This window comes from Taurulus bubalis, assembly GCF_910589615.1.
Source record: "Taurulus bubalis genome assembly, chromosome: 6".
NCBI classification, from domain to species: domain Eukaryota; kingdom Metazoa; phylum Chordata; class Actinopteri; order Perciformes; family Cottidae; genus Taurulus; species Taurulus bubalis.
Window position 1 is genome coordinate 10,913,261 of NC_136594.1, and position 20,712 is coordinate 10,933,972.

The 20,712-nt window shown below is 44.4% G+C and overlaps 1 protein-coding gene across 1 annotated transcript in view; it reads left to right on the plus strand.

The window, feature by feature from the left end:
* Positions 1 to 20,482, plus strand: part of lef1 (lymphoid enhancer-binding factor 1) — a gene marked incomplete at its 3' end in the record, with an annotated part of 32,509 nt that extends 12,027 nt beyond the window's left edge. Inside the window, exons 4-10 of the mRNA XM_079219681.1 lie at positions 10,796 to 10,916; positions 14,500 to 14,590; positions 16,051 to 16,170; positions 16,873 to 17,035; positions 17,834 to 17,941; positions 19,720 to 19,768; positions 20,448 to 20,482. Coding sequence (XP_079075807.1) covers positions 10,796 to 10,916; positions 14,500 to 14,590; positions 16,051 to 16,170; positions 16,873 to 17,035; positions 17,834 to 17,941; positions 19,720 to 19,768; positions 20,448 to 20,482 — 687 coding nt within the window. The remainder of the gene's footprint in view (positions 1 to 10,795; positions 10,917 to 14,499; positions 14,591 to 16,050; positions 16,171 to 16,872; positions 17,036 to 17,833; positions 17,942 to 19,719; positions 19,769 to 20,447) is intronic.
* Positions 20,483 to 20,712: the final 230 nt, after the last annotated feature.

Consider the following 20,712-nt stretch of genomic DNA (forward strand, 5'->3'; position numbering starts at 1 on the left):
TCTAGCAAGAATGTGTTTGTTCATCTGATGAGCTCGTCTAGCGCTCCATGTTCCTTTGATCATCGGACTACTCGGTTGGTGATTGAAGGCACTTATTTCCCTCATGGGATGTACACATTGAATAAATTACATATATTGTCCTGTAATAGAACGTAGATGATCAGGACCTTGATGTCTGCGATAGTTTTAACAAGGCAGGCTGACAGGCAAGTGGAGCTGACTCTAAAAATATAAAGGTCACACTGAATGGATTATGTGGCATCAATGGAGCCACCGTCCAGCGCAGCAGGAGCCCTTAAATCCACTAGCAGCCATAACCCCTCGGCTCAGGGGCCAGGTGACGCTTTTCATGTCCTCCAATGGAGAGACATCACAGAGGCATCCTCCACTTTGAGCTGCCCGTCATCAAACAATGCATCAAAACATCAAATCAATCCACCCCCACTGTATCTGTCTTTTGAAATGAAAGATGGGGGGAATGGAAGTGCCCACTGCTCCCCTTCCCCCTCCACCACCAACACCACACATCTACATCTACCACTACTGAAGCAACGATAGAGTGAAAAGGTTGTGTGAGCCATTTATTTGAAAAGTGTAACAGTGGTTATCTGACCTGGGGTCACAAATCCACACAGGGACAGTTTTACACGGGTCCATTTTATGAAAGGGTGAAAACAGGTTATTACAGTCTCTTGGATTACAACTCTAGGATTACTAGAGCCAGCCCTACCATGTATATATTGGTTATTCAAGCTGTACTTAAATTCTGCTGCCTGTGATTGCAAAGACGTGCGTGAACATGGTTGAACACAACTTGACATTTTATTCTCATGAGGGCACACAGTGAAGGAACGACACATGTTGACTTATATAGCGACTATCTGAAGGGCTCAATACTTCTTCCTATCCTATCGGAAAATCCTACATTTTACTTGCCTTGGTTTAAGATTTCAAGTAACAGAACAATACATGAATGATATACATTCATGGTTGCCAAGTATTGCAACCTAATTTTCTAAAATATACTGTTTAATATATTCGACATTGGGATTATTGATTAATCTGATTTTCCAATGAGTCAGAAATTATTTATTAATCCAATAGTTATATATTATCATTGCTTGTTTTATCTGACACATTGTTCAAAACCCAGGGATATTAAACTCAGGCCCTTCAATCTAACATTGCTTTCTTCATAGTCAAATGAGATTGAATTAAAACGTGTGAGCAGTCCACAATGAATACGTCGAGCATAGAGCTGAATTACAACCAGGGTGTGTTCATTGTTTGGCTTACCATTCTGTTTTTGTAGCATCAGGTGCATGAGTGTGCCCTGTAATGTTGCCGTAACCATATGCCCTGAGCCTGAGGAGCCCCCTTTGTGCTCCCGAAATTTACTATTACCATTTGTTTAGAGGTATCAAGGGATAAGCAGACGTTGTCCGTTGCCATGTTGTACACGGTGATTGTTTTGTTTGTATTAAAGCCCCCCAAAACCCTGCCGCAGAGCTAATTGACGGGGCTGAGTTTTCATGTGACCGTTCAGATCCTCGGAGAGGTTCTTGAAGTGCTCGCTGCTTCTGTGGGGATGGAGAAAAGACATTTGTTCGGAGGGGGATCAGATTTGAATAGCTTTGTGCTTTTCATTCAGATCGTAACAGGGGCGTGTGCGCCTGGCTGGAAAGAAACCCTAAAATGTGTGGTTTCATTAATGACTAATTCCAGGCTGAAAGGCAGTTGTTGGTAGTCTTTACCAGTTAATCCCTTAAAACGAGGAATCACACCCAAACAGTGGGCTGCTGGTTTTGTTGTACGGCCTCTAATGTGAATGAGCCGAAAAGGTTTGCAGTGTTTCACAACCATGAATGCCTCTTAGCATTATAACCAGGATGGAAACGGTTGCATGATTTGTTACTATGGCTGTAGGTAACCAAGACGATCTTGTTCCACTGAAATTTGACATACACTTCAATTAATCGATTGGTCGGGAAATCTGCACATTATGTCTTGATTAACTAAATTGGCCACAATGCACCGTGCACTCTACCTAGTAGCCTCAATGAATTCTATACAAACATTATATATAATATATATATATACAAAATGAAAAAGTAAATATAAATAATTTTATACTTCAATGATAATATTTGGTTTAAAGTCGACCAGCACACACCTGCCCATATTCATTTGATTTCAAAATAGAACGAGCCATCGCGAGGGGATGCAGTCATATTATAATCAAAACGATTAAACTATTTATTTGACCAAACTTATTGACATATGACAAATCTGATATGTTAAGCCTATTAAGAAGTGATGCACGTCAGGGTATTTTTAATTTCCGCCACACCCACCTGACCCAATAAGAGAGCCGATACGCCCCGCCCAACCCGCAAAAATATGCATTGATATCCCGAATCGCAAGCCGTCGACCTTATGCATTATAGTAGCACATATGTCAGGACGGAGACACTGAGGACTGTGGTTTTCTCTCAGGCGCTCCTCGAAGGTCCTCCTGAGGGAAACCGCCACAGCTGCCACAGCTGGAGTGATCGAGGACTCTCTTTCTCCCCCGCCCACAGTAGTGAGAATATCTACACTAAGTATTTGTTAAAATGATTTGTTAAAATGTTATTCTTTAATCTTGAATAGCAGCAAAACAAGGAGCCTAACCCTTGAAAAAAGACATGAGCTCTGTGACTCTCTCTCACACACACACACACACACACACACACACACACACACACACACGTTGCTCCCGCCCCGAAAAGAATGGATTATGAATGAATGAATGGACTTGCTTGTTAATGTAACACCAGTGATTGTCCAACCGATGAGAATTAAGTCAGACAAGAGCATATCGACCAACCGACCAGAGGGTGTCGGCGCCATTGGTAACATAATGAAAAGCACAGCTTTGTCTGGGAGCTTGTCTAATTATGTAAAAAGGTCCTTTTGGAAGTGAAGGGATACAGAACATGAAGAGCTCGAAGGGCAATCGTTCATTGAGGTGACAAGAGCATCGGTCATGTGACTACGGGGTCAAGGGTTCAGATCAAGGCCTGGACACAGGTGTCAGGACACCTGAGGCAACATGGCTCAGTGTGACCCGCAGTTTTCAAAGCATTACATAATCTACACGTTTAACCCTATCACAAGATAGCGTGTTCTGTTTACAAAATTCTGGCTTTTTCTGTGCATTTCATTTTTTGTTCCATTAAGTCGTCGGTGGCATGGGCTCACTAACTCATCCAATGTTTTTATTCTTCCTATTCTTGCTTGTTGTGCAACTGTCTGAGTGAAATACAGAAGGAAAACTAGGTCAATACTCTCTACAGCTCAGGCAGAGGCAGCTCTCATTCAGATCCCCTTCCTATCCACATTTTCCAAGTGTGTGCCATTAAAAAAACTTCCCCACGAAAACATTGCAGCGCCTCGACAGCCGGCTGCTGTCTGCCTTCGTCCAGCTCTCCCTGGCTAGCTTGCAGTGCTAATATTTACCCCTTCCTTTCCGAAGATGTAATGTGCAATGTTGCATGGGAGCTCGCTGGGGCTTAGAGAGAAGAGTACTGTCTCTAGCTCTCGTCTCCACAGGTAGGGACACACAAAGACCCCCACCAGACTCTATTTTCCCCCTCAACGCTGAGCTCCCAAATCCAAACTGACAGCCATTCATGCCCAGAATACCTGGGCGAAAGCTGAGGGGGGGAAACACTATCTAGGTGTAGCAGGCAAATCCGCTCTTGTTCGACGGATCTATGAAGCTCCTGCATAAGGCAACTCATCAGCACTTTTTCCCCATTCTGCGCTGCATTTTCTCTCCCTCTTTCTCTGCGTCCCTGGTATTGTGCCGAGGCTAAGGTTTTAGCGCACTTGCCACACAAAGTTAGCTTGTGCTGCGATTTTATTTGTGTACATCTCTCAGGGCCTTCGAGTGTTGTTGTTGAATGTGGATGTTGGCACCATCGTGCTGCCTGGCATGAATGTAGCTACTCAGCAGACCAGAGCTGGCTTCTAATGATAAATCATGCAGTGTGTTAATGCAGCAGCAGGGCTGCTATAAATAGTTGCTGGAGAGGGATGACGATTGATTCAGGAAGAAAAATAAAGCGCGCTCCAAACATTATGGGCTGAGTTCAAACATCGGGCCCCACAATTTACATGTAATCATTTGTAACACAGCTGATCAAGTAAATGGCAAAATGATGCATCTAAAGGTCACGAGGCTTTGTGACTCAGATTTTAATACAGACACATTGACAGTATCCAGATATGCCAGCTATACCCGATATACCAGGGAGCTGTTTCTTTGGTGCCACAGGTGATGAGAAATGACACCGTTTTGGTGTCATCTAAGGTGCTGTTAAAGGATTTTCAGTTAACTTGTCAGTAGATCCAAGGCAAGTGATGGAGCTGCAGAGAGCAGCCATGTTCTTTGTTGGGGTATAGATGCCTAGTGGGTGCTCAAATGTGTGTGCGGTCTGCCTATTGTGTATGTGTTTGCGTGTGCGCTCGCAGGCCTGCTGACAGTGGCACTTCAGCAGAATGTTTGCCCTTTCCTCAGTCCTTTGATGTGACCAGGTCCTGCTGTGATAATGAGCCCTGTGCCCCGCCGCAAGGTGAGCATCCTGCAGTTCGCCCAGAGCTCTGCCAGAGCAGCGGCCCAACCCCCATCACTCCTCTGCCATACACACATGCATGCACACACACACATGCACACATGTACATGCTCTGCAAATACAACAGTGGAGGAGCAGACCATCACTTAGCCAGTCAGAGCTGATCGACTGCCACACAGTGCTTGGGTAGTGTAAAAATGACGACAATCCATCATGTGGCACAGAAGCATTCAAAACCTGTACATATATATGCACACCATGGCCGGGCAATATAGCTGACTGTGGTGATTAATATCAGAAGTTTTCCGAAATGGAGATGTATTCAAATATGGAATATATATGCAAAATTACAAAGAAATAATCATTCATATTTTTGAAGCATGTAAAGGACAGGTCTGTTGGTAGTTTATATTTTTCCTCTTGGTAGTAAATCCTGTTAAAAGACCAAAACCGACGATGAATTGATCCTGCTAACAAGTATTGTATATCATTTTGAACTTTTGGAGAAACTCAACTCTACGTCCTGCTGCGGTGGCCAATCCCATAATTGGCCACCCAGGACTGTGCAACAAGGACACAAATTACGTCAAACTTGTTGCAGTCAATGGGCCATCAGTTAAACGTCCACCCGGCCGCGCAGCCCTATGGCAAATCCTGGAATTTTCTGATCTGGTTTAAATTCACCTTAAATGCCAAAGCAGCAGGAAACCAAACTGACACACGTGATGGCTTCATTACAATGAACACGGGCACTGTAGTCCAACATAAACTGTTCTGCGGCCGTAAATAAATGTGTTTTTTAATTTGACACAGTGTATAGTGCCCAGCAAACATGCTGGAAAGTAAAAGTTTATATTATTGACCCTTTTTAAAGATTAACATCTTCAGTACTAACACATTGTGTCTGAGAGCCACAAACATGTCAGGGTTAAGTTATTGAGAAACAGACTAACATGTCGCTGGTTTTGGTCTCTTCATGGGATTTGTTGACAAATCGAAAAAATCCTTTAATTATGTTGCACTGATATGTATTGCATCAGTCAAAACTCTATACAATAAAAACCTCAATTTATTAAGTTTTTATTACAATTCACATAAAAACAATAGTTATTGTATTACAATAACACTACATTAGACCATATACAAGCTGCAAGATGACAACATAACAATTCCATATATAAAATGACTAAACTCTGATCCAACCCTCTACTGCAGCTTCCAGCCTTCACGATCTTTTTAAAGCCTGAACTCTTTGAGAACAAACCCAATGTCATAGTGATTTGCTGTTCCTACTTAACTTGCTGTGGCTTAACAGCAAAGAAAAATAGCAACTGGATCATTTCTAATGTTCTGTTGCTCTTCCCTCAGTTTTTTAATAGCTCCGCGACATATAGAAATTAAGAGTTGAACACTTTAAAAAGCGGATAAAGTCTTTTCATCTGGGGGCAAGGCATATTTCACACAAATTATCTCCTTTGCACATCCAGTATGAGAGCTAGCGTGATTGGTTTGCTTGGAGCACACGCTCTTCATGCCAACTGAAGGATGATGGGTAATCCACCTTGGTGGTAGAGGGAAAGAAGACAGTCAGCTGTTAATAGCTGCTTTGTGTTCACATGTCGCATGTATGGGTTAAATTCATTAAGCGTGTGGTTATTGCAGTCTCTGATCTCTTCCCCGTGTACCGTGACCATATTTTACAGCATGTCCATAGCATAGTCGAGTTTTGTGTGGATTCCATGTTAATACTGTGGCATGTGTCGGTCACGTGTGGTTAATGTGAAGTGTTTGACATGTGGCTTGTGTGGGTGTATCGGTGGTATATAGGACAGCGTGACAAATGTCCTCGCTTGATAAATTTGTGCTGCAACTTAGCTTCTAAAACCATAACATTGCATGTGGAACATGCCTATTTTTGTCCTCTAGCAAACATCATCCTGCTTCAAGTTTGTGATTCATGTTTCTTGATGATTTGTACCTTTATTCCCATTTTTACCAACTGGCCTTGGTCATCAGTGTCACAGCTTCTGTTCAACCTTTGGACTCTGAGTAGCAGTAGCGAGATGGCTGATTGAAATAAAGGAAGAGGAGAGAGGGAGAGATTAGGAGAGTTATCACAGATGTAAATGTCTCTCTAGGGTAGGATTTCCTGTTATTCGTAGCCTCCTCCGCTCCTGTCCCTGTGGTTGGCTTCGCTTGTTCGTCTCATTACCCCGGGCGCGTGGCGCTCCTTCGCTTGCTGGCGGCCCAGCTTTCTTCTCCATTAATTGGGTTTCGTTACATTAAGCCCCCTGGCCGAGGGGCCATCCTGCCAATAAAACATTCCATTTTTAGCACTCCACTTGAAGCTGGTGGGGTTCAACCCGCTCTGTGAATGGTAATTGGTTATTTATTTAAGCTTCCTCAGGTTGGTCTCCACTGATTTTGGTAAAAGGGGAGAGGGGGAGGGCTCTACAATGATCACATTGTCAGTGGATACAGTAGCCAAAGACTGTATTTAAACAGCCAGAGGTGGGTGTGCTCTCTCCCAGTGATTCACAGTTATTTTAAACCATTCCCTCAGGTGATGGCAATCACCATTTTATTGGAAATTTAAAGCAAACTCTTGATGGAACTGACACTGTGTTGCCTCATCTTTTGATTCTTTCTTCTGTTAACATCCTGGGCAGAAAATCCTGTGAGTAGGTGAGGTTGCGTTTTGGGGTGAAATGGGCTTCTTAGTGAAAAGATTTAGCAGCATGGGAATCCATAGCCACCACTTGAGCTGCCATCTCCCCAGCTGTTTGTGAAACAGCTCATATGGTTTCCACACACTTGATTGTAGCTGCAGGCGCGAAGAGTCCTCATTGCATATAAATTACAGAAGTGGGAAGTGATTATTATAAAATTCCCGCTTTCCCTTTTTTCCACTCCTCTCTGCAGAAGTGGTATAATTGAGTGGAGTACAAAAGCCGTGCTGTGTGAGGAGAGAGAGGGAGAGAGATGCTAAAAAGGCAATATTGCAGGGATAGTTATGCATATACCACACAGACACATGTCCAAACACACACACACACACACACACACACACACACACACACTCGTGCTCCGAAACCATGGCAGGATGCTGGTGGAGTATGACAGAATGCAAGTTCAGAGACACAGGCGTGCCGTCAGAAAAATCCTCCCTCAGAAAAAACAATAAAGAAACAAAAAAACGAAACGTCCCATATCCCTTCCCCACCCCCATTTACAGACTGCACGCCAAGTCACTGGCTCCCCGTACTGAAACACACTGGAGTGTCTCCTCTATGGAGGGCTTGCTGCCAGCTCCAGTTCCGCACAATGAATTTCTCTTAAAACCACATCTGAGGGGTTCTTTAGAAGGGCCGGCCAAGCCTGGATATGAAATTCCAAATGGAACGTTTTCTTTTCAATCCTCACCGCCTCTCCTCTTTCACTCTCCCTGAAAAATATGAATAGAAAGATCCTAAGCCTATTATTTCTCCTATACAATAAAAGGGACCTCCAATATGGCCGCCCTCCATCACAACATCGCTGCTGCTGCTGCTGCTGCTAAGGGCATTTAGAGTCGGGATGGGGGATGAGAGGGAGTTAAATTGCAGCAACGTGCCGTGACACTCACGGTTGTGGTCACCTGAGTGTCTCCAACTACTTCCTCCAGGAAATTGGTAAAAGGGTGTCCTGCTTTTTATGTGTAAACTTGCCAAGAGCTGCAAAGTGGAAGAAGCAAGCCAACAAGTCTTCACCTGGAGGAAGTGAAATGGTGGCTCCATGACTGTTGGCACCGTAACTTACCAGTGTGACTATTTTGCTTCATCCCGATAGATTTTTCACCATCCTACGAATGTTTAGAGAGATGTAAAGATGTAAGACGCCTGAATAACAATGCATTGCTCTTCTTTTCCTCTGAGAGTAAACCATGGTTAGTTGTGGCATGCAGTTTATGTAAATGTGAACCCAAACAGCCATAAACTGTGTATTGGTCACAGTGGCCTGCAGGTTTTTCTCTGGTGGATTTTTGCCCTTATGGAAGCAGTTTATTAAGCAGTTGAGAAAAATGTGATATGACAGCTGTAACTGGGAAAAGCACAAAAGAGGGCTTCTCTTCCACGGCGGAAGCCTCTAGCCTTCTTGGATGCTAAGTAGTCAATCACCTTTTTTTCTTTTTTTTTTGCGCTATCGTAGTTTATGTGTGTGTGTGTGAGCAAGTATGAGAGACTAACTTTTGTTTCTGCGTGCTTTTTCTTTCTTTTCTATCTGCTACAAGTTGGAGAAGACTTCCAGCTAAGATGGTAATCCCTCAGGTTCTCATCTCATTCCCACAGGATAACAAATGGGAGTGGACAGGCGTAAAATAATATGGGCGAGAATGCTATCATTTAGCCCCTGGTGTAGGTTTGTCCCAGCCACCCGCGTCCTGGTTAGCCCTCCTTTAGGGTTAGCATCCCTTAATAAAAAGCCCTCCCCTCTGTAGGATGAGGTCTGACACTCCCACAGTCGCAGATTATCCCGTCACCTTTGACTCTTGTTGACAGGGGTCAAAGAACCTCACTCACCTGGGCTAATGTGAAAAGCCTCTGCATTATGGCTGAATTAGTTTGCCTTATTTGAGGGCAGTGTGTTCTCAAACGCTACAATGTGGACTGTGATAGATGGTGGCACACGAAGGCTCTTATCAAGAGAGCAACTGGGAGAGAAATTGGCCTTGGGAGATGAGATCCTCATCCTGATAAGAGGAATCTGATGCAGATGATGCGTCATGTGGTTTAGGATATCTTTCTCGGTACACACACACACACACGCGCACGCGCATCCACGCACACAGCACACTTACTGCCCTTTTTGTTCCTAGTTAGGACGTTCCCATAAGTTGGGGAGAGGGAGAGGCGGCTCTTAAGTGTAGTCCGGTGCCAGTCTGCGAGAGGTTCAGCAGAAAACACACATTCCAGCCATCTTTGTGTCCAAGGAGTTTTCTGTCTATATATGTGTGTGGGGTGGGAGTGGTGGGACTGGCCGAGGAGGGGCACCAATCACCACTTAGTACTGCAGGAATGTCACCTTGGCCGACACCTCGCTAGGACAACGAAGCGAGAGCTTACGAAGAGCAGTCCCGTGATTGGATCGTCTCTTCAGAAATCTATGCTAATACTAAATTTAGAGTATCTCCAACAACATTATTTATCAGGTGACCGTTCCTTTGAGAGCATCTGAGAGCTCTTTCTTTCAAAGCTCATGGGAGCCCTTCGGTGTAAGACGTGTCTCGCCCAACAGTGAACTAATGTCTTTCCGATTAGCCACATAACCTGTGGAGGTGATATTTTGACTCCAGCTCCAGCCCTGGGCTCAGATTGTGAATAGTAGATTTAGCATGGCTAAGCATTGCCATGTGTTCATTGCCGCTGAAGCATGTAAGCGCTATTGGATGGGGGGGTTGGGGCCGGGGATTTTTTTGGACCTGGCTCGGTCTATTTTAGTTGTCAGGAGGCAGGTCTCTTTGAGTCAGCCGGTGATGGGGGGGGCCTGTGCTCAGGACACTCCTGACGTGATTACCCCTGCATTAAGTACCACTGCAGACATCTGTCTCACTCGCGCTCTCTGTCCGCAGCCAACCCCCTCCTCCTCCTCCTCCTCCTCCTCCTCCTCCTCCATCCCTCATCTCTCCTTCCCCCGGCTCTTGCTCTGTAATGAACTCCCCTTATTCACCAGCTAATGACTGCCTTTGATCTCCCGCCGAAGACCTCTGCTCTAACTCTACCCTGCGAATCTTTCTTTTTTCTCCCCTCCCTTTGCTCTACCCCTCGCTCGCTCCTATTCGCTGCAGCTCTGTTTCTTTCTTTTTGCTGTCTCAAACATACTCGTGCACCTCTTTGACTTGTTTTTCCTCCTTCCTTTAGGGAATGTGGTTTCAGGTCATGCTGACCTCGGCAAAACAAAGTTTTTAAGGTGCTGCTGCTAAAAAAATAAAAAAATAGTTTTTAGTTATACCTTTTAACCATACTATTAAGCGTCATCCTCATCTACATGGAGGCAGACCACCCGCACTATATGTGCCGTACCAGTCGCCAGATCATGTGGTTGAGAATAGGGCCAAATTGTGCATGGAGTGGTGCAGCTGAAGCTCATGTATAATGTCATCCCTTTTTATATTGTTTCAAATCTTGTTTTCTCCACAGTCCAACAAAGTCCCCGTGGTGCAGCCGTCCCATGCAGTCCACCCGCTCACCCCACTGATCACGTACAGTGACGAGCACTTCGCCCCAGGTCCTCACCCCCAGGATGTCAACAACAAACAAGGTAGAGACCAAGCCAACCGATCACGACAACACACGCACAGCCTGTACGACATGCGGGAGGCTGCAGGGTCTCAGGAATATAACTTTACAAATGATCCATGTTTTCCAATATTCTGGACGTTCTTTTCCTCCTTTGGCTTTTTAAATAGTAGTGACAATGTTTTCAAAATAGACAAAAACTTTCCATTTCTCATTTAATCTACTTCAGTAAGAAAGAGAAGGACTATTAATTAAAGATGCACAGATCCAGTTCCCCCCGAGACTGATTCTGATACTTCAGCTCAGGGTTTATGCCCGTACCAATCTGATACCGGTGGAACTCATCGGGATAATTTTTAATCTATGATAACAAGAGTCCAGGGACTACGGTCGGACCAAAAACATGTTATTCATTCAGTCATACCAGGCTGCCAACTGTTACTGGGAACACTGAATAATAATTATCGAAGAAGAATCTGTATTTCATGAAATGGTTCCCATGATGTCCATTACCTGATCCGCTCAAGTAAATCAGTATCTGTGCCGGATCTATCCTCATCTTGATTCATATTAAGTGTCTGTGAGAAAAACAGTAAACAACTTAATTTAATTGGCACGAGTTAAAAAAGAAAGAATTTCGTGATTCTGTTTGTTGCTATTAAAAGAGGTAATGCTATATTGATAGTGTAATGGGCTGTGTTGCCCATTACTCCCCATAAGGGCTTTATTGACAGGACCACATTGTGTCCACAATTTAATCAGAACTGGCATTCAGAAGTCCTGAAGTCATTTGATTTACAGATTCAGTGCACTCAGGCTGAAACTGAGTTTTATTTTTATTTAAACATCCCTTTGTACCGACACTGTCAGGAATCAATAGAGACAAACAGACGAAAATGTGTGACAGCAAAATCAAAGTTGTCCATCAGCTCTTCACATAAACTTATCTGAAGCATCCTGTGGGACGGCGCGCTCAGCTTTGCTGCCCTCTCCTTCTGCACTCGCCGCCTCTCAGTAACAACATCAAGCTGCAGCTCTGACAGCTGCAGAGGAGCTCCTCGGCAGGTTGGACGAGCTCCTCAGCCCCGCACAGCTGGAGACTTTGGCAGCTTCTCACAAATGCGAAAAAAGATGTGGGCCCTGCCATAGTTTTGTCCCACACCTTTTCTCTTCTCGTGGAGGAGAGGGATCAGACAGGATGTAGGCGATGATGAAGATGATGATGAGGCGGGGAGGTTCTGAGGGACCGACTATAAATAACAAAGTAGAACTGAGCATTGGAGTACACAGCGCAGTGAGATGAAGGGACAGACATATAAAGAAACTGTGCTCCACATATGCCAGAGGAATCGTGCATCAGACACATTTTTATTAAATACTTTTCGAAAGGAAACAGGAAAGAATAGTGTTGACATAGAATTGAGCGATAAATACTTTGAGCGCACATGCATGCATTTGATTTCAGAGATTTGTTGTCATGTCGTACAATTTATGAAGTAATGTCGTCCATTTTACTGTTTGTGTTGGTCTTGCCATCCATCGAGATCCACTGTGTTTCTGACAAACACTGAGGAGCAGAAAAGATCCCTGGAGGTCTTTTTTTTTTTTTTTTGATCTTTACTCCCGCAGCCTAACAGAAATCCATGTCCAAGCGATCCAGTTTGCAGCAGAATTTGCTTCAAATGATTTCCCCAGGCATATTCATGTGTGTATACCAGTCAAGTTAAGCTGAAGATGCTTAAAACGAAATCTCTCTTATTCTCTTTCTTGCTGTCCCTCTCTCTCACTCTCTCTCTTTCTTTCTCGCTCTCTCATATCGACCAATTGCTGCTCTGCCTTCCTTAGTGGGCTCAGACTTTGATCTGCTCGTTAATTATGAAAAACAATCATGGATTTTCTCATTATGAGCTCTAATATGCACAGGGCCGCAATGCAATGGAAGGAAGGTCGAGCGTAGGGGGGTGGGGGGGAGTGTATGTGTGTGTGTGTGTGTGTGGGGGGGGGGGGAGTCTTTGAACACTTAAACCTTCTATGTATACTGTTTTAAAAAAAAAAGAAGAAGCAACATGGGAACACTCATTTTAATTTGCATTATTTCCAAGTTTTACGATGAGAAGCATGTTAGTGTTGATTGTTTTGAGAGGAAATGAAGCCGTGTTGGGCGTCAACGGGAACTTGTGAATAGGGGAGTGAGTAATTAGGCACCTTTGGGGTGTGAGTGACAAGGTTAACACGCTGGGGCTCTCTCCGCCTCCCTCGCCGCCTCACCCCTTGCCTCCTTCCCTTCTGCCCTCAGGAGGGCCCTCAGGAGTGTTAGGTGGTGGATTAGTTGGCAGGGGGTAGTGCTATGCGTGCTATGAATCCAACGTTGCAACATTGGCTTTGGAGATATAAGCCCCCCGTTCGCCCTGCCTCTCCGAGGAGAGAGGCCCCTTCAGACCACAGCCTGGAGAGAGAAAGAAGAGAAAAGATAGAGGCAAGGAGAAAAGGCTTGCTCCAGCAGGGATTAGAAGATGGTGCTAATCTGGAGGCATTTGGCCTCTTTTCTTTGTGTGTGTGTGTGTGTGTGTGTGTGTGTGTGTGTGTGTGTGTGTGTGTGTGTGTGTGTGTGTGTGTGTGTGTGTTGTTTGAGCACACATGTAGGCACATGGCTCTTGTATGTGTGTGAACAGCAATTCCTGCTACAGACTGTCAATCGTATTATTACTTGCTCTGTTCTAAAATACTAAAAATAAAAAGTTGTCTCACAAGAGGACATGAGCTGCTTCAGATTTAAATAAATATGAATTATTCTCGGGTCCCAGTCCCAGTTAAGTCTTTCTACGAAAAAAAAGGACCCCTCGACCTTGAAGCCCAGTAGGAGCAGACGAGCTGGAGATGGAGGAGCTTAGTCCTGAAGATCCACCGACAGTTAGTCCAAGTCAATCCCGTGTCTACTGGGAAAGCTGCAGCCTCTGCCACAAAGAGGAAGCCTCAATTAACCGGCTTAAAGATGCTGAGACACACTGGAAGGACTCTCGCTAAGTGGGGAAAAAATTATCCTTTTCTTACTGGTTGATAATGTGAGGTCAAGAAACGTGTTCAAGCCCCGACATTGTGCGCCGTCCTTAACTCGCAGTGGAGCAGGATGGGAAGGTGGGAAGGAGTAATAGCTTTTAAAGGATACCATCTTAACCCAAGGTCAATTATATTACACAACACAATTGGCAAAGTCGTGACTTAAATCATAATGGGCTCAAAGAATATGTTAACAAGACCTGACAAAGCATTCAATGCAAATTGTTGGTACTTTGTGCTGTTTATATATGATCTTTTATATCCTGAGAAGTTGTTTTTCAGTCATGCTCATCCTCTTTAAATGCTCTTTGCCATGTGTTTTTAATAAACCTTATTAGGACCACAAACGGAAACACGTTGCTCTAACAATAACATTGTTCCTTATTCTCCAGGAGCTGCTCTACTTCTGCCACCTTTAACTTTGGTTTCTCACTGTTTTAGGCACATTTCGATTGGTACTTAGATCCACAGGATACAGATGTATAAGTGAAAAAATGTTACCTGAATACTTTCTAACAGTTGTGTACCATTGTTGCGTGTCTGTCAAGGAATGCAGAGGCATCACCCTGGACCAGACATGTCCAACTTCTACTCCATGTCTCCTGGAGGAGTCGGGCAGCTCACGCCACCGCTGGGATGGTGAGTCAGACAGACAAAGGCAAAAGCATGCGCAGTTGATTCACGTAAACAAGGAGCAATTACAATCCCGTCTCTTCACATCAGATGCACACTGACACTGTGCTAGTTTTAATGGAGGAAAGCTGGCCTGCAGCAACAGCAGCAGCCGACACAGGGAGGTCTGCTTCTGGCTGTTCCTGCTGCGGCTTCAGCCACACCGCTCCTCTGTGTGCCCAGCACATGTCAAACACATCACCGCATACATGCCCCGGCATAACCATATGGCTGCTTAGCCCCCATCAAAGCTTTCTGGAAGTATTCCTCTCTCTGCATCCTTGTCACTGCCATTCCTGTACTTTTTCCTCTCTTGTTCTCAACATATCTTACCCTCTTTCTTCTTCCTCCATCTATTTATCTGTCAGCATGATGTTTGCAAAGACGGGGCTTCAGGCTTACATTGAGTGAAGCCAGATGTAAGGTGTAGGATCAGGCGACAGTTGAAGCTCGTGCACTTCAGCTCTCCTCCTCCTCATCATATCTGGTTTAGGGTATAGTTTTGTTTTAGGAACTTTATTCTAATTTAGGAACTGTTCTTGCTGAGGAACCAAATTTTGGCTATTTGGTCATAGTTGAACCCCCACAACAAGTCCATGTACTGAAGAGGCATTGTGTTTGCAGTACTACACATTGCTGAATCACAAGTATATTTGTTTCTATATCAGACATATTTGAAAACCAGCAACCAGTTGATTGAAACACGACTACAGCAGAAGTTAGTGTTGAAACAAATGGAAACAGACATCATGGACCCACTGATGGACCGATGACAAGGAACACAATCTACTATTTATTATTTCAGAAGAAGGGTCTGAAAACGTTTGAGCCAGGAAAGAAAAGCATGTCTAAAACCTTCCCCATGTTAAGCAGAAAGGAATATTAAAGCAGTTCTGGAAATTTAAACAGATTAAAAAAAAGAACTGAAGTCAGTTCCTCGTATTTCTCTTGATCTTCATTCTTCTCAACGGAGAGAAAGTTCAAGCACAACTCATGGAAACCCTCCCAAATATGAGTCTTTGGACATTACAATAGCACTGAGTGCAAAACAAACCGGTAGTGCCCAACCTTTAAATAGTGATCCCTTAATATGAAGCAGTATCACCGTGAACCTCTGCTCTAATATTGCAGGATATATAATAATCTAATATTGGAAAAAGATCTAGAGCTAAAATAACTGTACACACACGCTACTACAGCCAGCGACGACTCCCCACCACCATCTTTTTCAGCTGAAATAATTTCTGTAATATTCAGCATTTATCGTCAAGAAAATAAACATGTGTTCATGGATCTCTTTCCTTGTTTGTGCACGCTGTTGCAAGTGTGCACCTACTGTCACTTGACAGTCAGGGGACCCTTTCCGTGCTACTGTCCTTTTTGGTCCTCCTTAATTAATCAAAGCCTGCTGTCTGCTGTTATTGCAGGTTCTCACACCACATGGTGCCCGGCCCCCAAGGTCCCCACGCCACAGGGATCCCCCACCCGGCCATCGTCAACCCACAGGTCAAACATGAGCCTCTGCACGAAACAGACATCATGCACATGTGAGTCCTGCAAACACAAAATACCTTCATCGAACACTCTCACACACTTCTTTTTAAAACAACATACTTCCAGGTATTGGTGCACTCCACCACTACAGTAGGGGGTATTGCTGAACAAACCCTATGTCAGAGCCTTGTTCTCATTCCCTTGATGTGATCAGATAAGCAGCGAGGGCCCGTGCTCTACTGATAACAGGCCTATGCTTCATTTGTCCTCAGGGATCACAACACACTTAGCACTCAGCAACAGATACAGGTCCTAGATTAGTGCTCGGATGAAATGAATTCACATCCCCAGTGTGTGCAGTGGGAAGTGCTGTGAGTACCCTGAAGTGGTTATCACTGATATTTCCATTATTCATGGCCATCCCAGCACCAAGACTTTACTAGTATCAAAAAGGTTGTTAGAAAGTAAGTCACGAGTGGGAGCAGAGTGTTTTTGAGTGTGAGCATTTGGCTTTAAGCGTTTGGCAATGTGCGGTGGACGAGAAGGTTTGGTTGCCATTACTGGTGAAGTAATCTCTCCGACTGTGCAACTGCACATGATTAAAGAAGCCGGGGCCCATTGCGTGCCTCGCCATTGGCTGAGAACACCACAATTTCTCTCCTCTGCTGCTTTGCGTTTTCATTCTCTCGGTTTCAAACTAATTTGTGTCCTCCTCTTCTTTACCTCCATCTATATTGTGGTTGTTTTCTTTACAGGAAACCCCAGCACGAACAGAGAAAGGAGCAGGAGCCCAAAAGACCGCACATCAAGAAGCCGCTAAACGCCTTCATGCTCTACATGAAAGAAATGCGTGCGAATGTGGTCGCCGAGTGCACGCTGAAGGAGAGCGCTGCCATCAATCAGATTCTGGGACGAAGGGTAGGTGAAATAGTCTGTGCACACCGATGAACCGATCCCGGCCTCTTTGTCGCTGTAGTTGATCTTTTTTGATTTGAGTTAAATCACCGGGAGATCACAGTTCAAGCTGTGGGTCTAATGAGTCTGCATGGACTGACTTCCCAGGCCCAATTAGTTTAAAAAGTACAAAGCTCCCTCTCTCTATTAACATACAGTCTTTTATGAACTAGTTGCGATTATTGTCATAATGATTGCCCTCGCCAATTACTTCCCTCTCTGCAGCACAGATACAGACTTGCCTATCTAGCTGACATTTAATCAAATTGGCTTTAATAAAATATGCCTGGATAATGGCACGGTTGGAAATGACAAAATGTGTTCCTTTTGAGGATTGGGAAAAGAGTGGAACCACAGAGCCATGTTAAAAGCCTTAACGAATAGGCCTCGTGGTTGAGGCAGCCAGCCACAGCAAAGCCTAGTTTGTGGCCTGCATAGGGTAATTGCTCGCTGACATAGTTTGAATAAAAAACGCTGCTAAATTGGAACCAGTGTTTTGATATGAAATCAAAGTTCCCCCCCCCCCCCCCTTCTCTTCTCTGCCTCCCTCTGACTCTAGTGCATGTTAATCTCTTCATCATGTGTCCCCCTTTTTCTTTCTCTCTTTCATCCTGCTTTTTTTCTACACCAAATGTTTGGAAGTTGAAAAGTTTTTTTTTCTTTTTACCAAAACTCCAGCACACTATGCAGGGAACATGCAATTGCATGCCAGTAATTGACTGTATGCAATTTTTTCCCCTAATCTCCTTGGTACTGAAACAGTGGCATGCTTTAACTCGGGAAGAGCAAGCTAAGTATTATGAGCTAGCCCGCAAGGAACGGCAGCTCCACATGCAGCTCTACCCCGGCTGGTCCGCTCGAGATAATTATGTAAGTATCAACAGAACAGATTGGCAAAGGTGCGCGTGCGCGTGTGCATGTTGATTTATGTTGTTTGTTTATGTCAGCGTTGCATGACTTGTTCTTTAGATGGCACACAGTAGTCACACACACACACACACACACACACTAATTCACACCAGTCAGCTCCATGCTAATGGGGTCCATTTGTGGAGCCTTTTGTTTCCGCCTGATGTGTAATTCATAAAACTGTGATAATATTACCATCGTCAGTAAAAGGATCGTAGTACCATGGACATTATCATTGCCACAAAGAGTGAAAACTGCCTGGTAATGGTTATGCTAGTCTTTGATGTTCCATATCAGCATGGAGCTTTGGATGTAAAAAGCACCTGGAGGCCCAATCGTACATTCAGCATTCAGCAGCAGCAACCTTTGCTCCTCCAGCTGCCCATTTTGTTTGTGAATGTGGGAGGTTCAGCTGCATTGAAGACGCAGCCTGTTTATTTGGTGTTTATCACGGTGTGCTTGTCTACGTGTTTGTGTATGGGCTAGGAAGTTGTCAAATCTGTCTCTGAGTATGTGGCGTGTATGAATTTGTGAGAGAGAGCACCAGCCTTTATTAAAAGTGTGGCTCCGGCACTCACGTTCACTCCACCACCAAAGTGCTTTGTGGTGTTTATCTGCCTCCCCTCGGACACCGACAGCATCCCTCCTCTTTCTGCCTCCACTGCTCCGCCGCCAAAATGCCTCGCTGAGGGGGGAGACAGCTTCACAGCTCTGCTACAGTTCCAGATACACAGCATCAGCTCGTGACAGTCAGCCCAGTTCCCATTTAATTTCCAGCTTTGTTAGTACAAACATATTTTGACGGGTAGGAAAAAAAAGAGTAGAGAAATGGCGTTCTACTTGGCATACCGAAGAGATAAAGGGAAGCGATATGTTGAACGCAAAACATTTCTTACAAGTACATTTTGTATCCCTGAGAGTGCTATTCCATGACCCCTCACACAAATAAAACACCTTCAGCTGTACACAGGCAGCACATCATGCCTGGAAACACCCAAAATAAGTAAGGCACTGGCATGGACTAGAGCGTGTGGCGTTCATAGTTTTGCTGTGTATCCCCTCTCTCATCCTTTCTCTCACCCACTCTCACTTAGTCTGTCTTCTTCCCTGTCTGCCGCAGCAGTAGAAGGCAGATTAGCTCATGAATAAGTGGATTAGCAGACTTTGCAGCAGGAAACCAAAGTGCTGCTCATATTTGACTAGAACGACTTGACGCTGCTATCTATACCTATAGTCTCCCCCCTGGGGATTTAGCATAAGCTATAAATCCTTACACACTCCCACCACCTCGCTGGAAAAAGAGTGGCACTCTTAACAGTCATTGAGCTAGACTAGCTTAATTACAGTGAGCATTTTTAATTGCACTTCATGTTAATATTTGTCATTAGAGGGACTTCAAAGGAAGTGAAAATATGACACAGACGGGTCACAGCAGTGGGACGAGCTGCCGCCGTTCTGTTAGTGGTCACAACTCTAAAACGGGCCTAAACATGTATGAAATTAAGTCATTTTAAAGCAGCTGAGAGCAGGCAGAGCACACTTAATATCAGCTCACACTCTTGGTTAGTGCGTCCCCGCTCAGCGTGGCAGTTTGCGGTGGAGTCCGGAGTCCAGGGGATGCTGGTTGGATGCCCAGCAGGGGATGAGTAAACATGGCAGTCAGCAGCAGGATATCAGAGTGGTCTAGTGAGCGTGAGTGCTGGAGCCACACTTTATGTGTTCCTCTGTATATTTTTTAGGGAAAGAAGAAGAAGCGGAAGAGGGAGAAGATGCAGGAATCAGCCCCAGGTACGCACTGATCCCTCCAGTTCCTTCTCTGTGTTGTTTTTTCTTTTTTTTTTGTCTGTTGCATTTTGAAGTTGTGAGTTACACCATCCTTCCATAGACGACACATCATCTTTTACAGTATGCTGCATTTGTACAAATGCAGCAACAAATTTGTACAAATGCACACAAATCTAATCTTATCTCCTCTTATCTCCTATAAAACTAGTTTTATAAAAGTAGAGGTTTACGCTAACTTAACTATCCTCATTCTGGCTTCAGTAGACTGGCTTGGTTCTGTGAAGGCAGCATCAGCGTCCTTCACTCGGTTTTCTCATAGGTCGTCTTTGTACACAACCCACCATCCATTTGTCCACTGCTCTCCCTCATCCCCGACTTCACAAATTACACCTACTTTGGGATTAGTCTGTCCATTCTATACGACTACTTACCAACTCTGGGCTTTGCACTATTTGTTTGCCTGCTGCACTACAGTGTGTCTTTCTGCTGACCTTGTTTAGCTGCGCTTATGAGCCTCCTCTCAGCACTGCAACTCTAATCCATTGAGAATTACATTTTAAGTAAAATGTTAGTATTTTTTATTTTTTTGGAGTCTGTACACTGTGTAGGCCAAATGGGCGGTAAAGATCTATACCGTCCAGACACCTCAAATTTTATTTTAAAAAGATGCAATTTTCTGCAGGTACAGGCCAGAGAATGAAAACGGCGTACATCTGAGAATATGGTAAGACAAACCCTCTATCCCATCACTGTCTGATCAGTTCAATATATGTCATGTGTTTTTTTAAACTGCTAAACACTGACTTGAGAATAGGTACTCACAGACTAATCCTGAAAAGGTCCACCCTAACCTTGCCATAGTCATTGTGTCAGTGGTGTTAAGGCCTGAGGAGGGATTGTGCTTTGTGTGTGTGTGTGTGTGTGTGTGTGTGTGTGTGTGTGTGTGT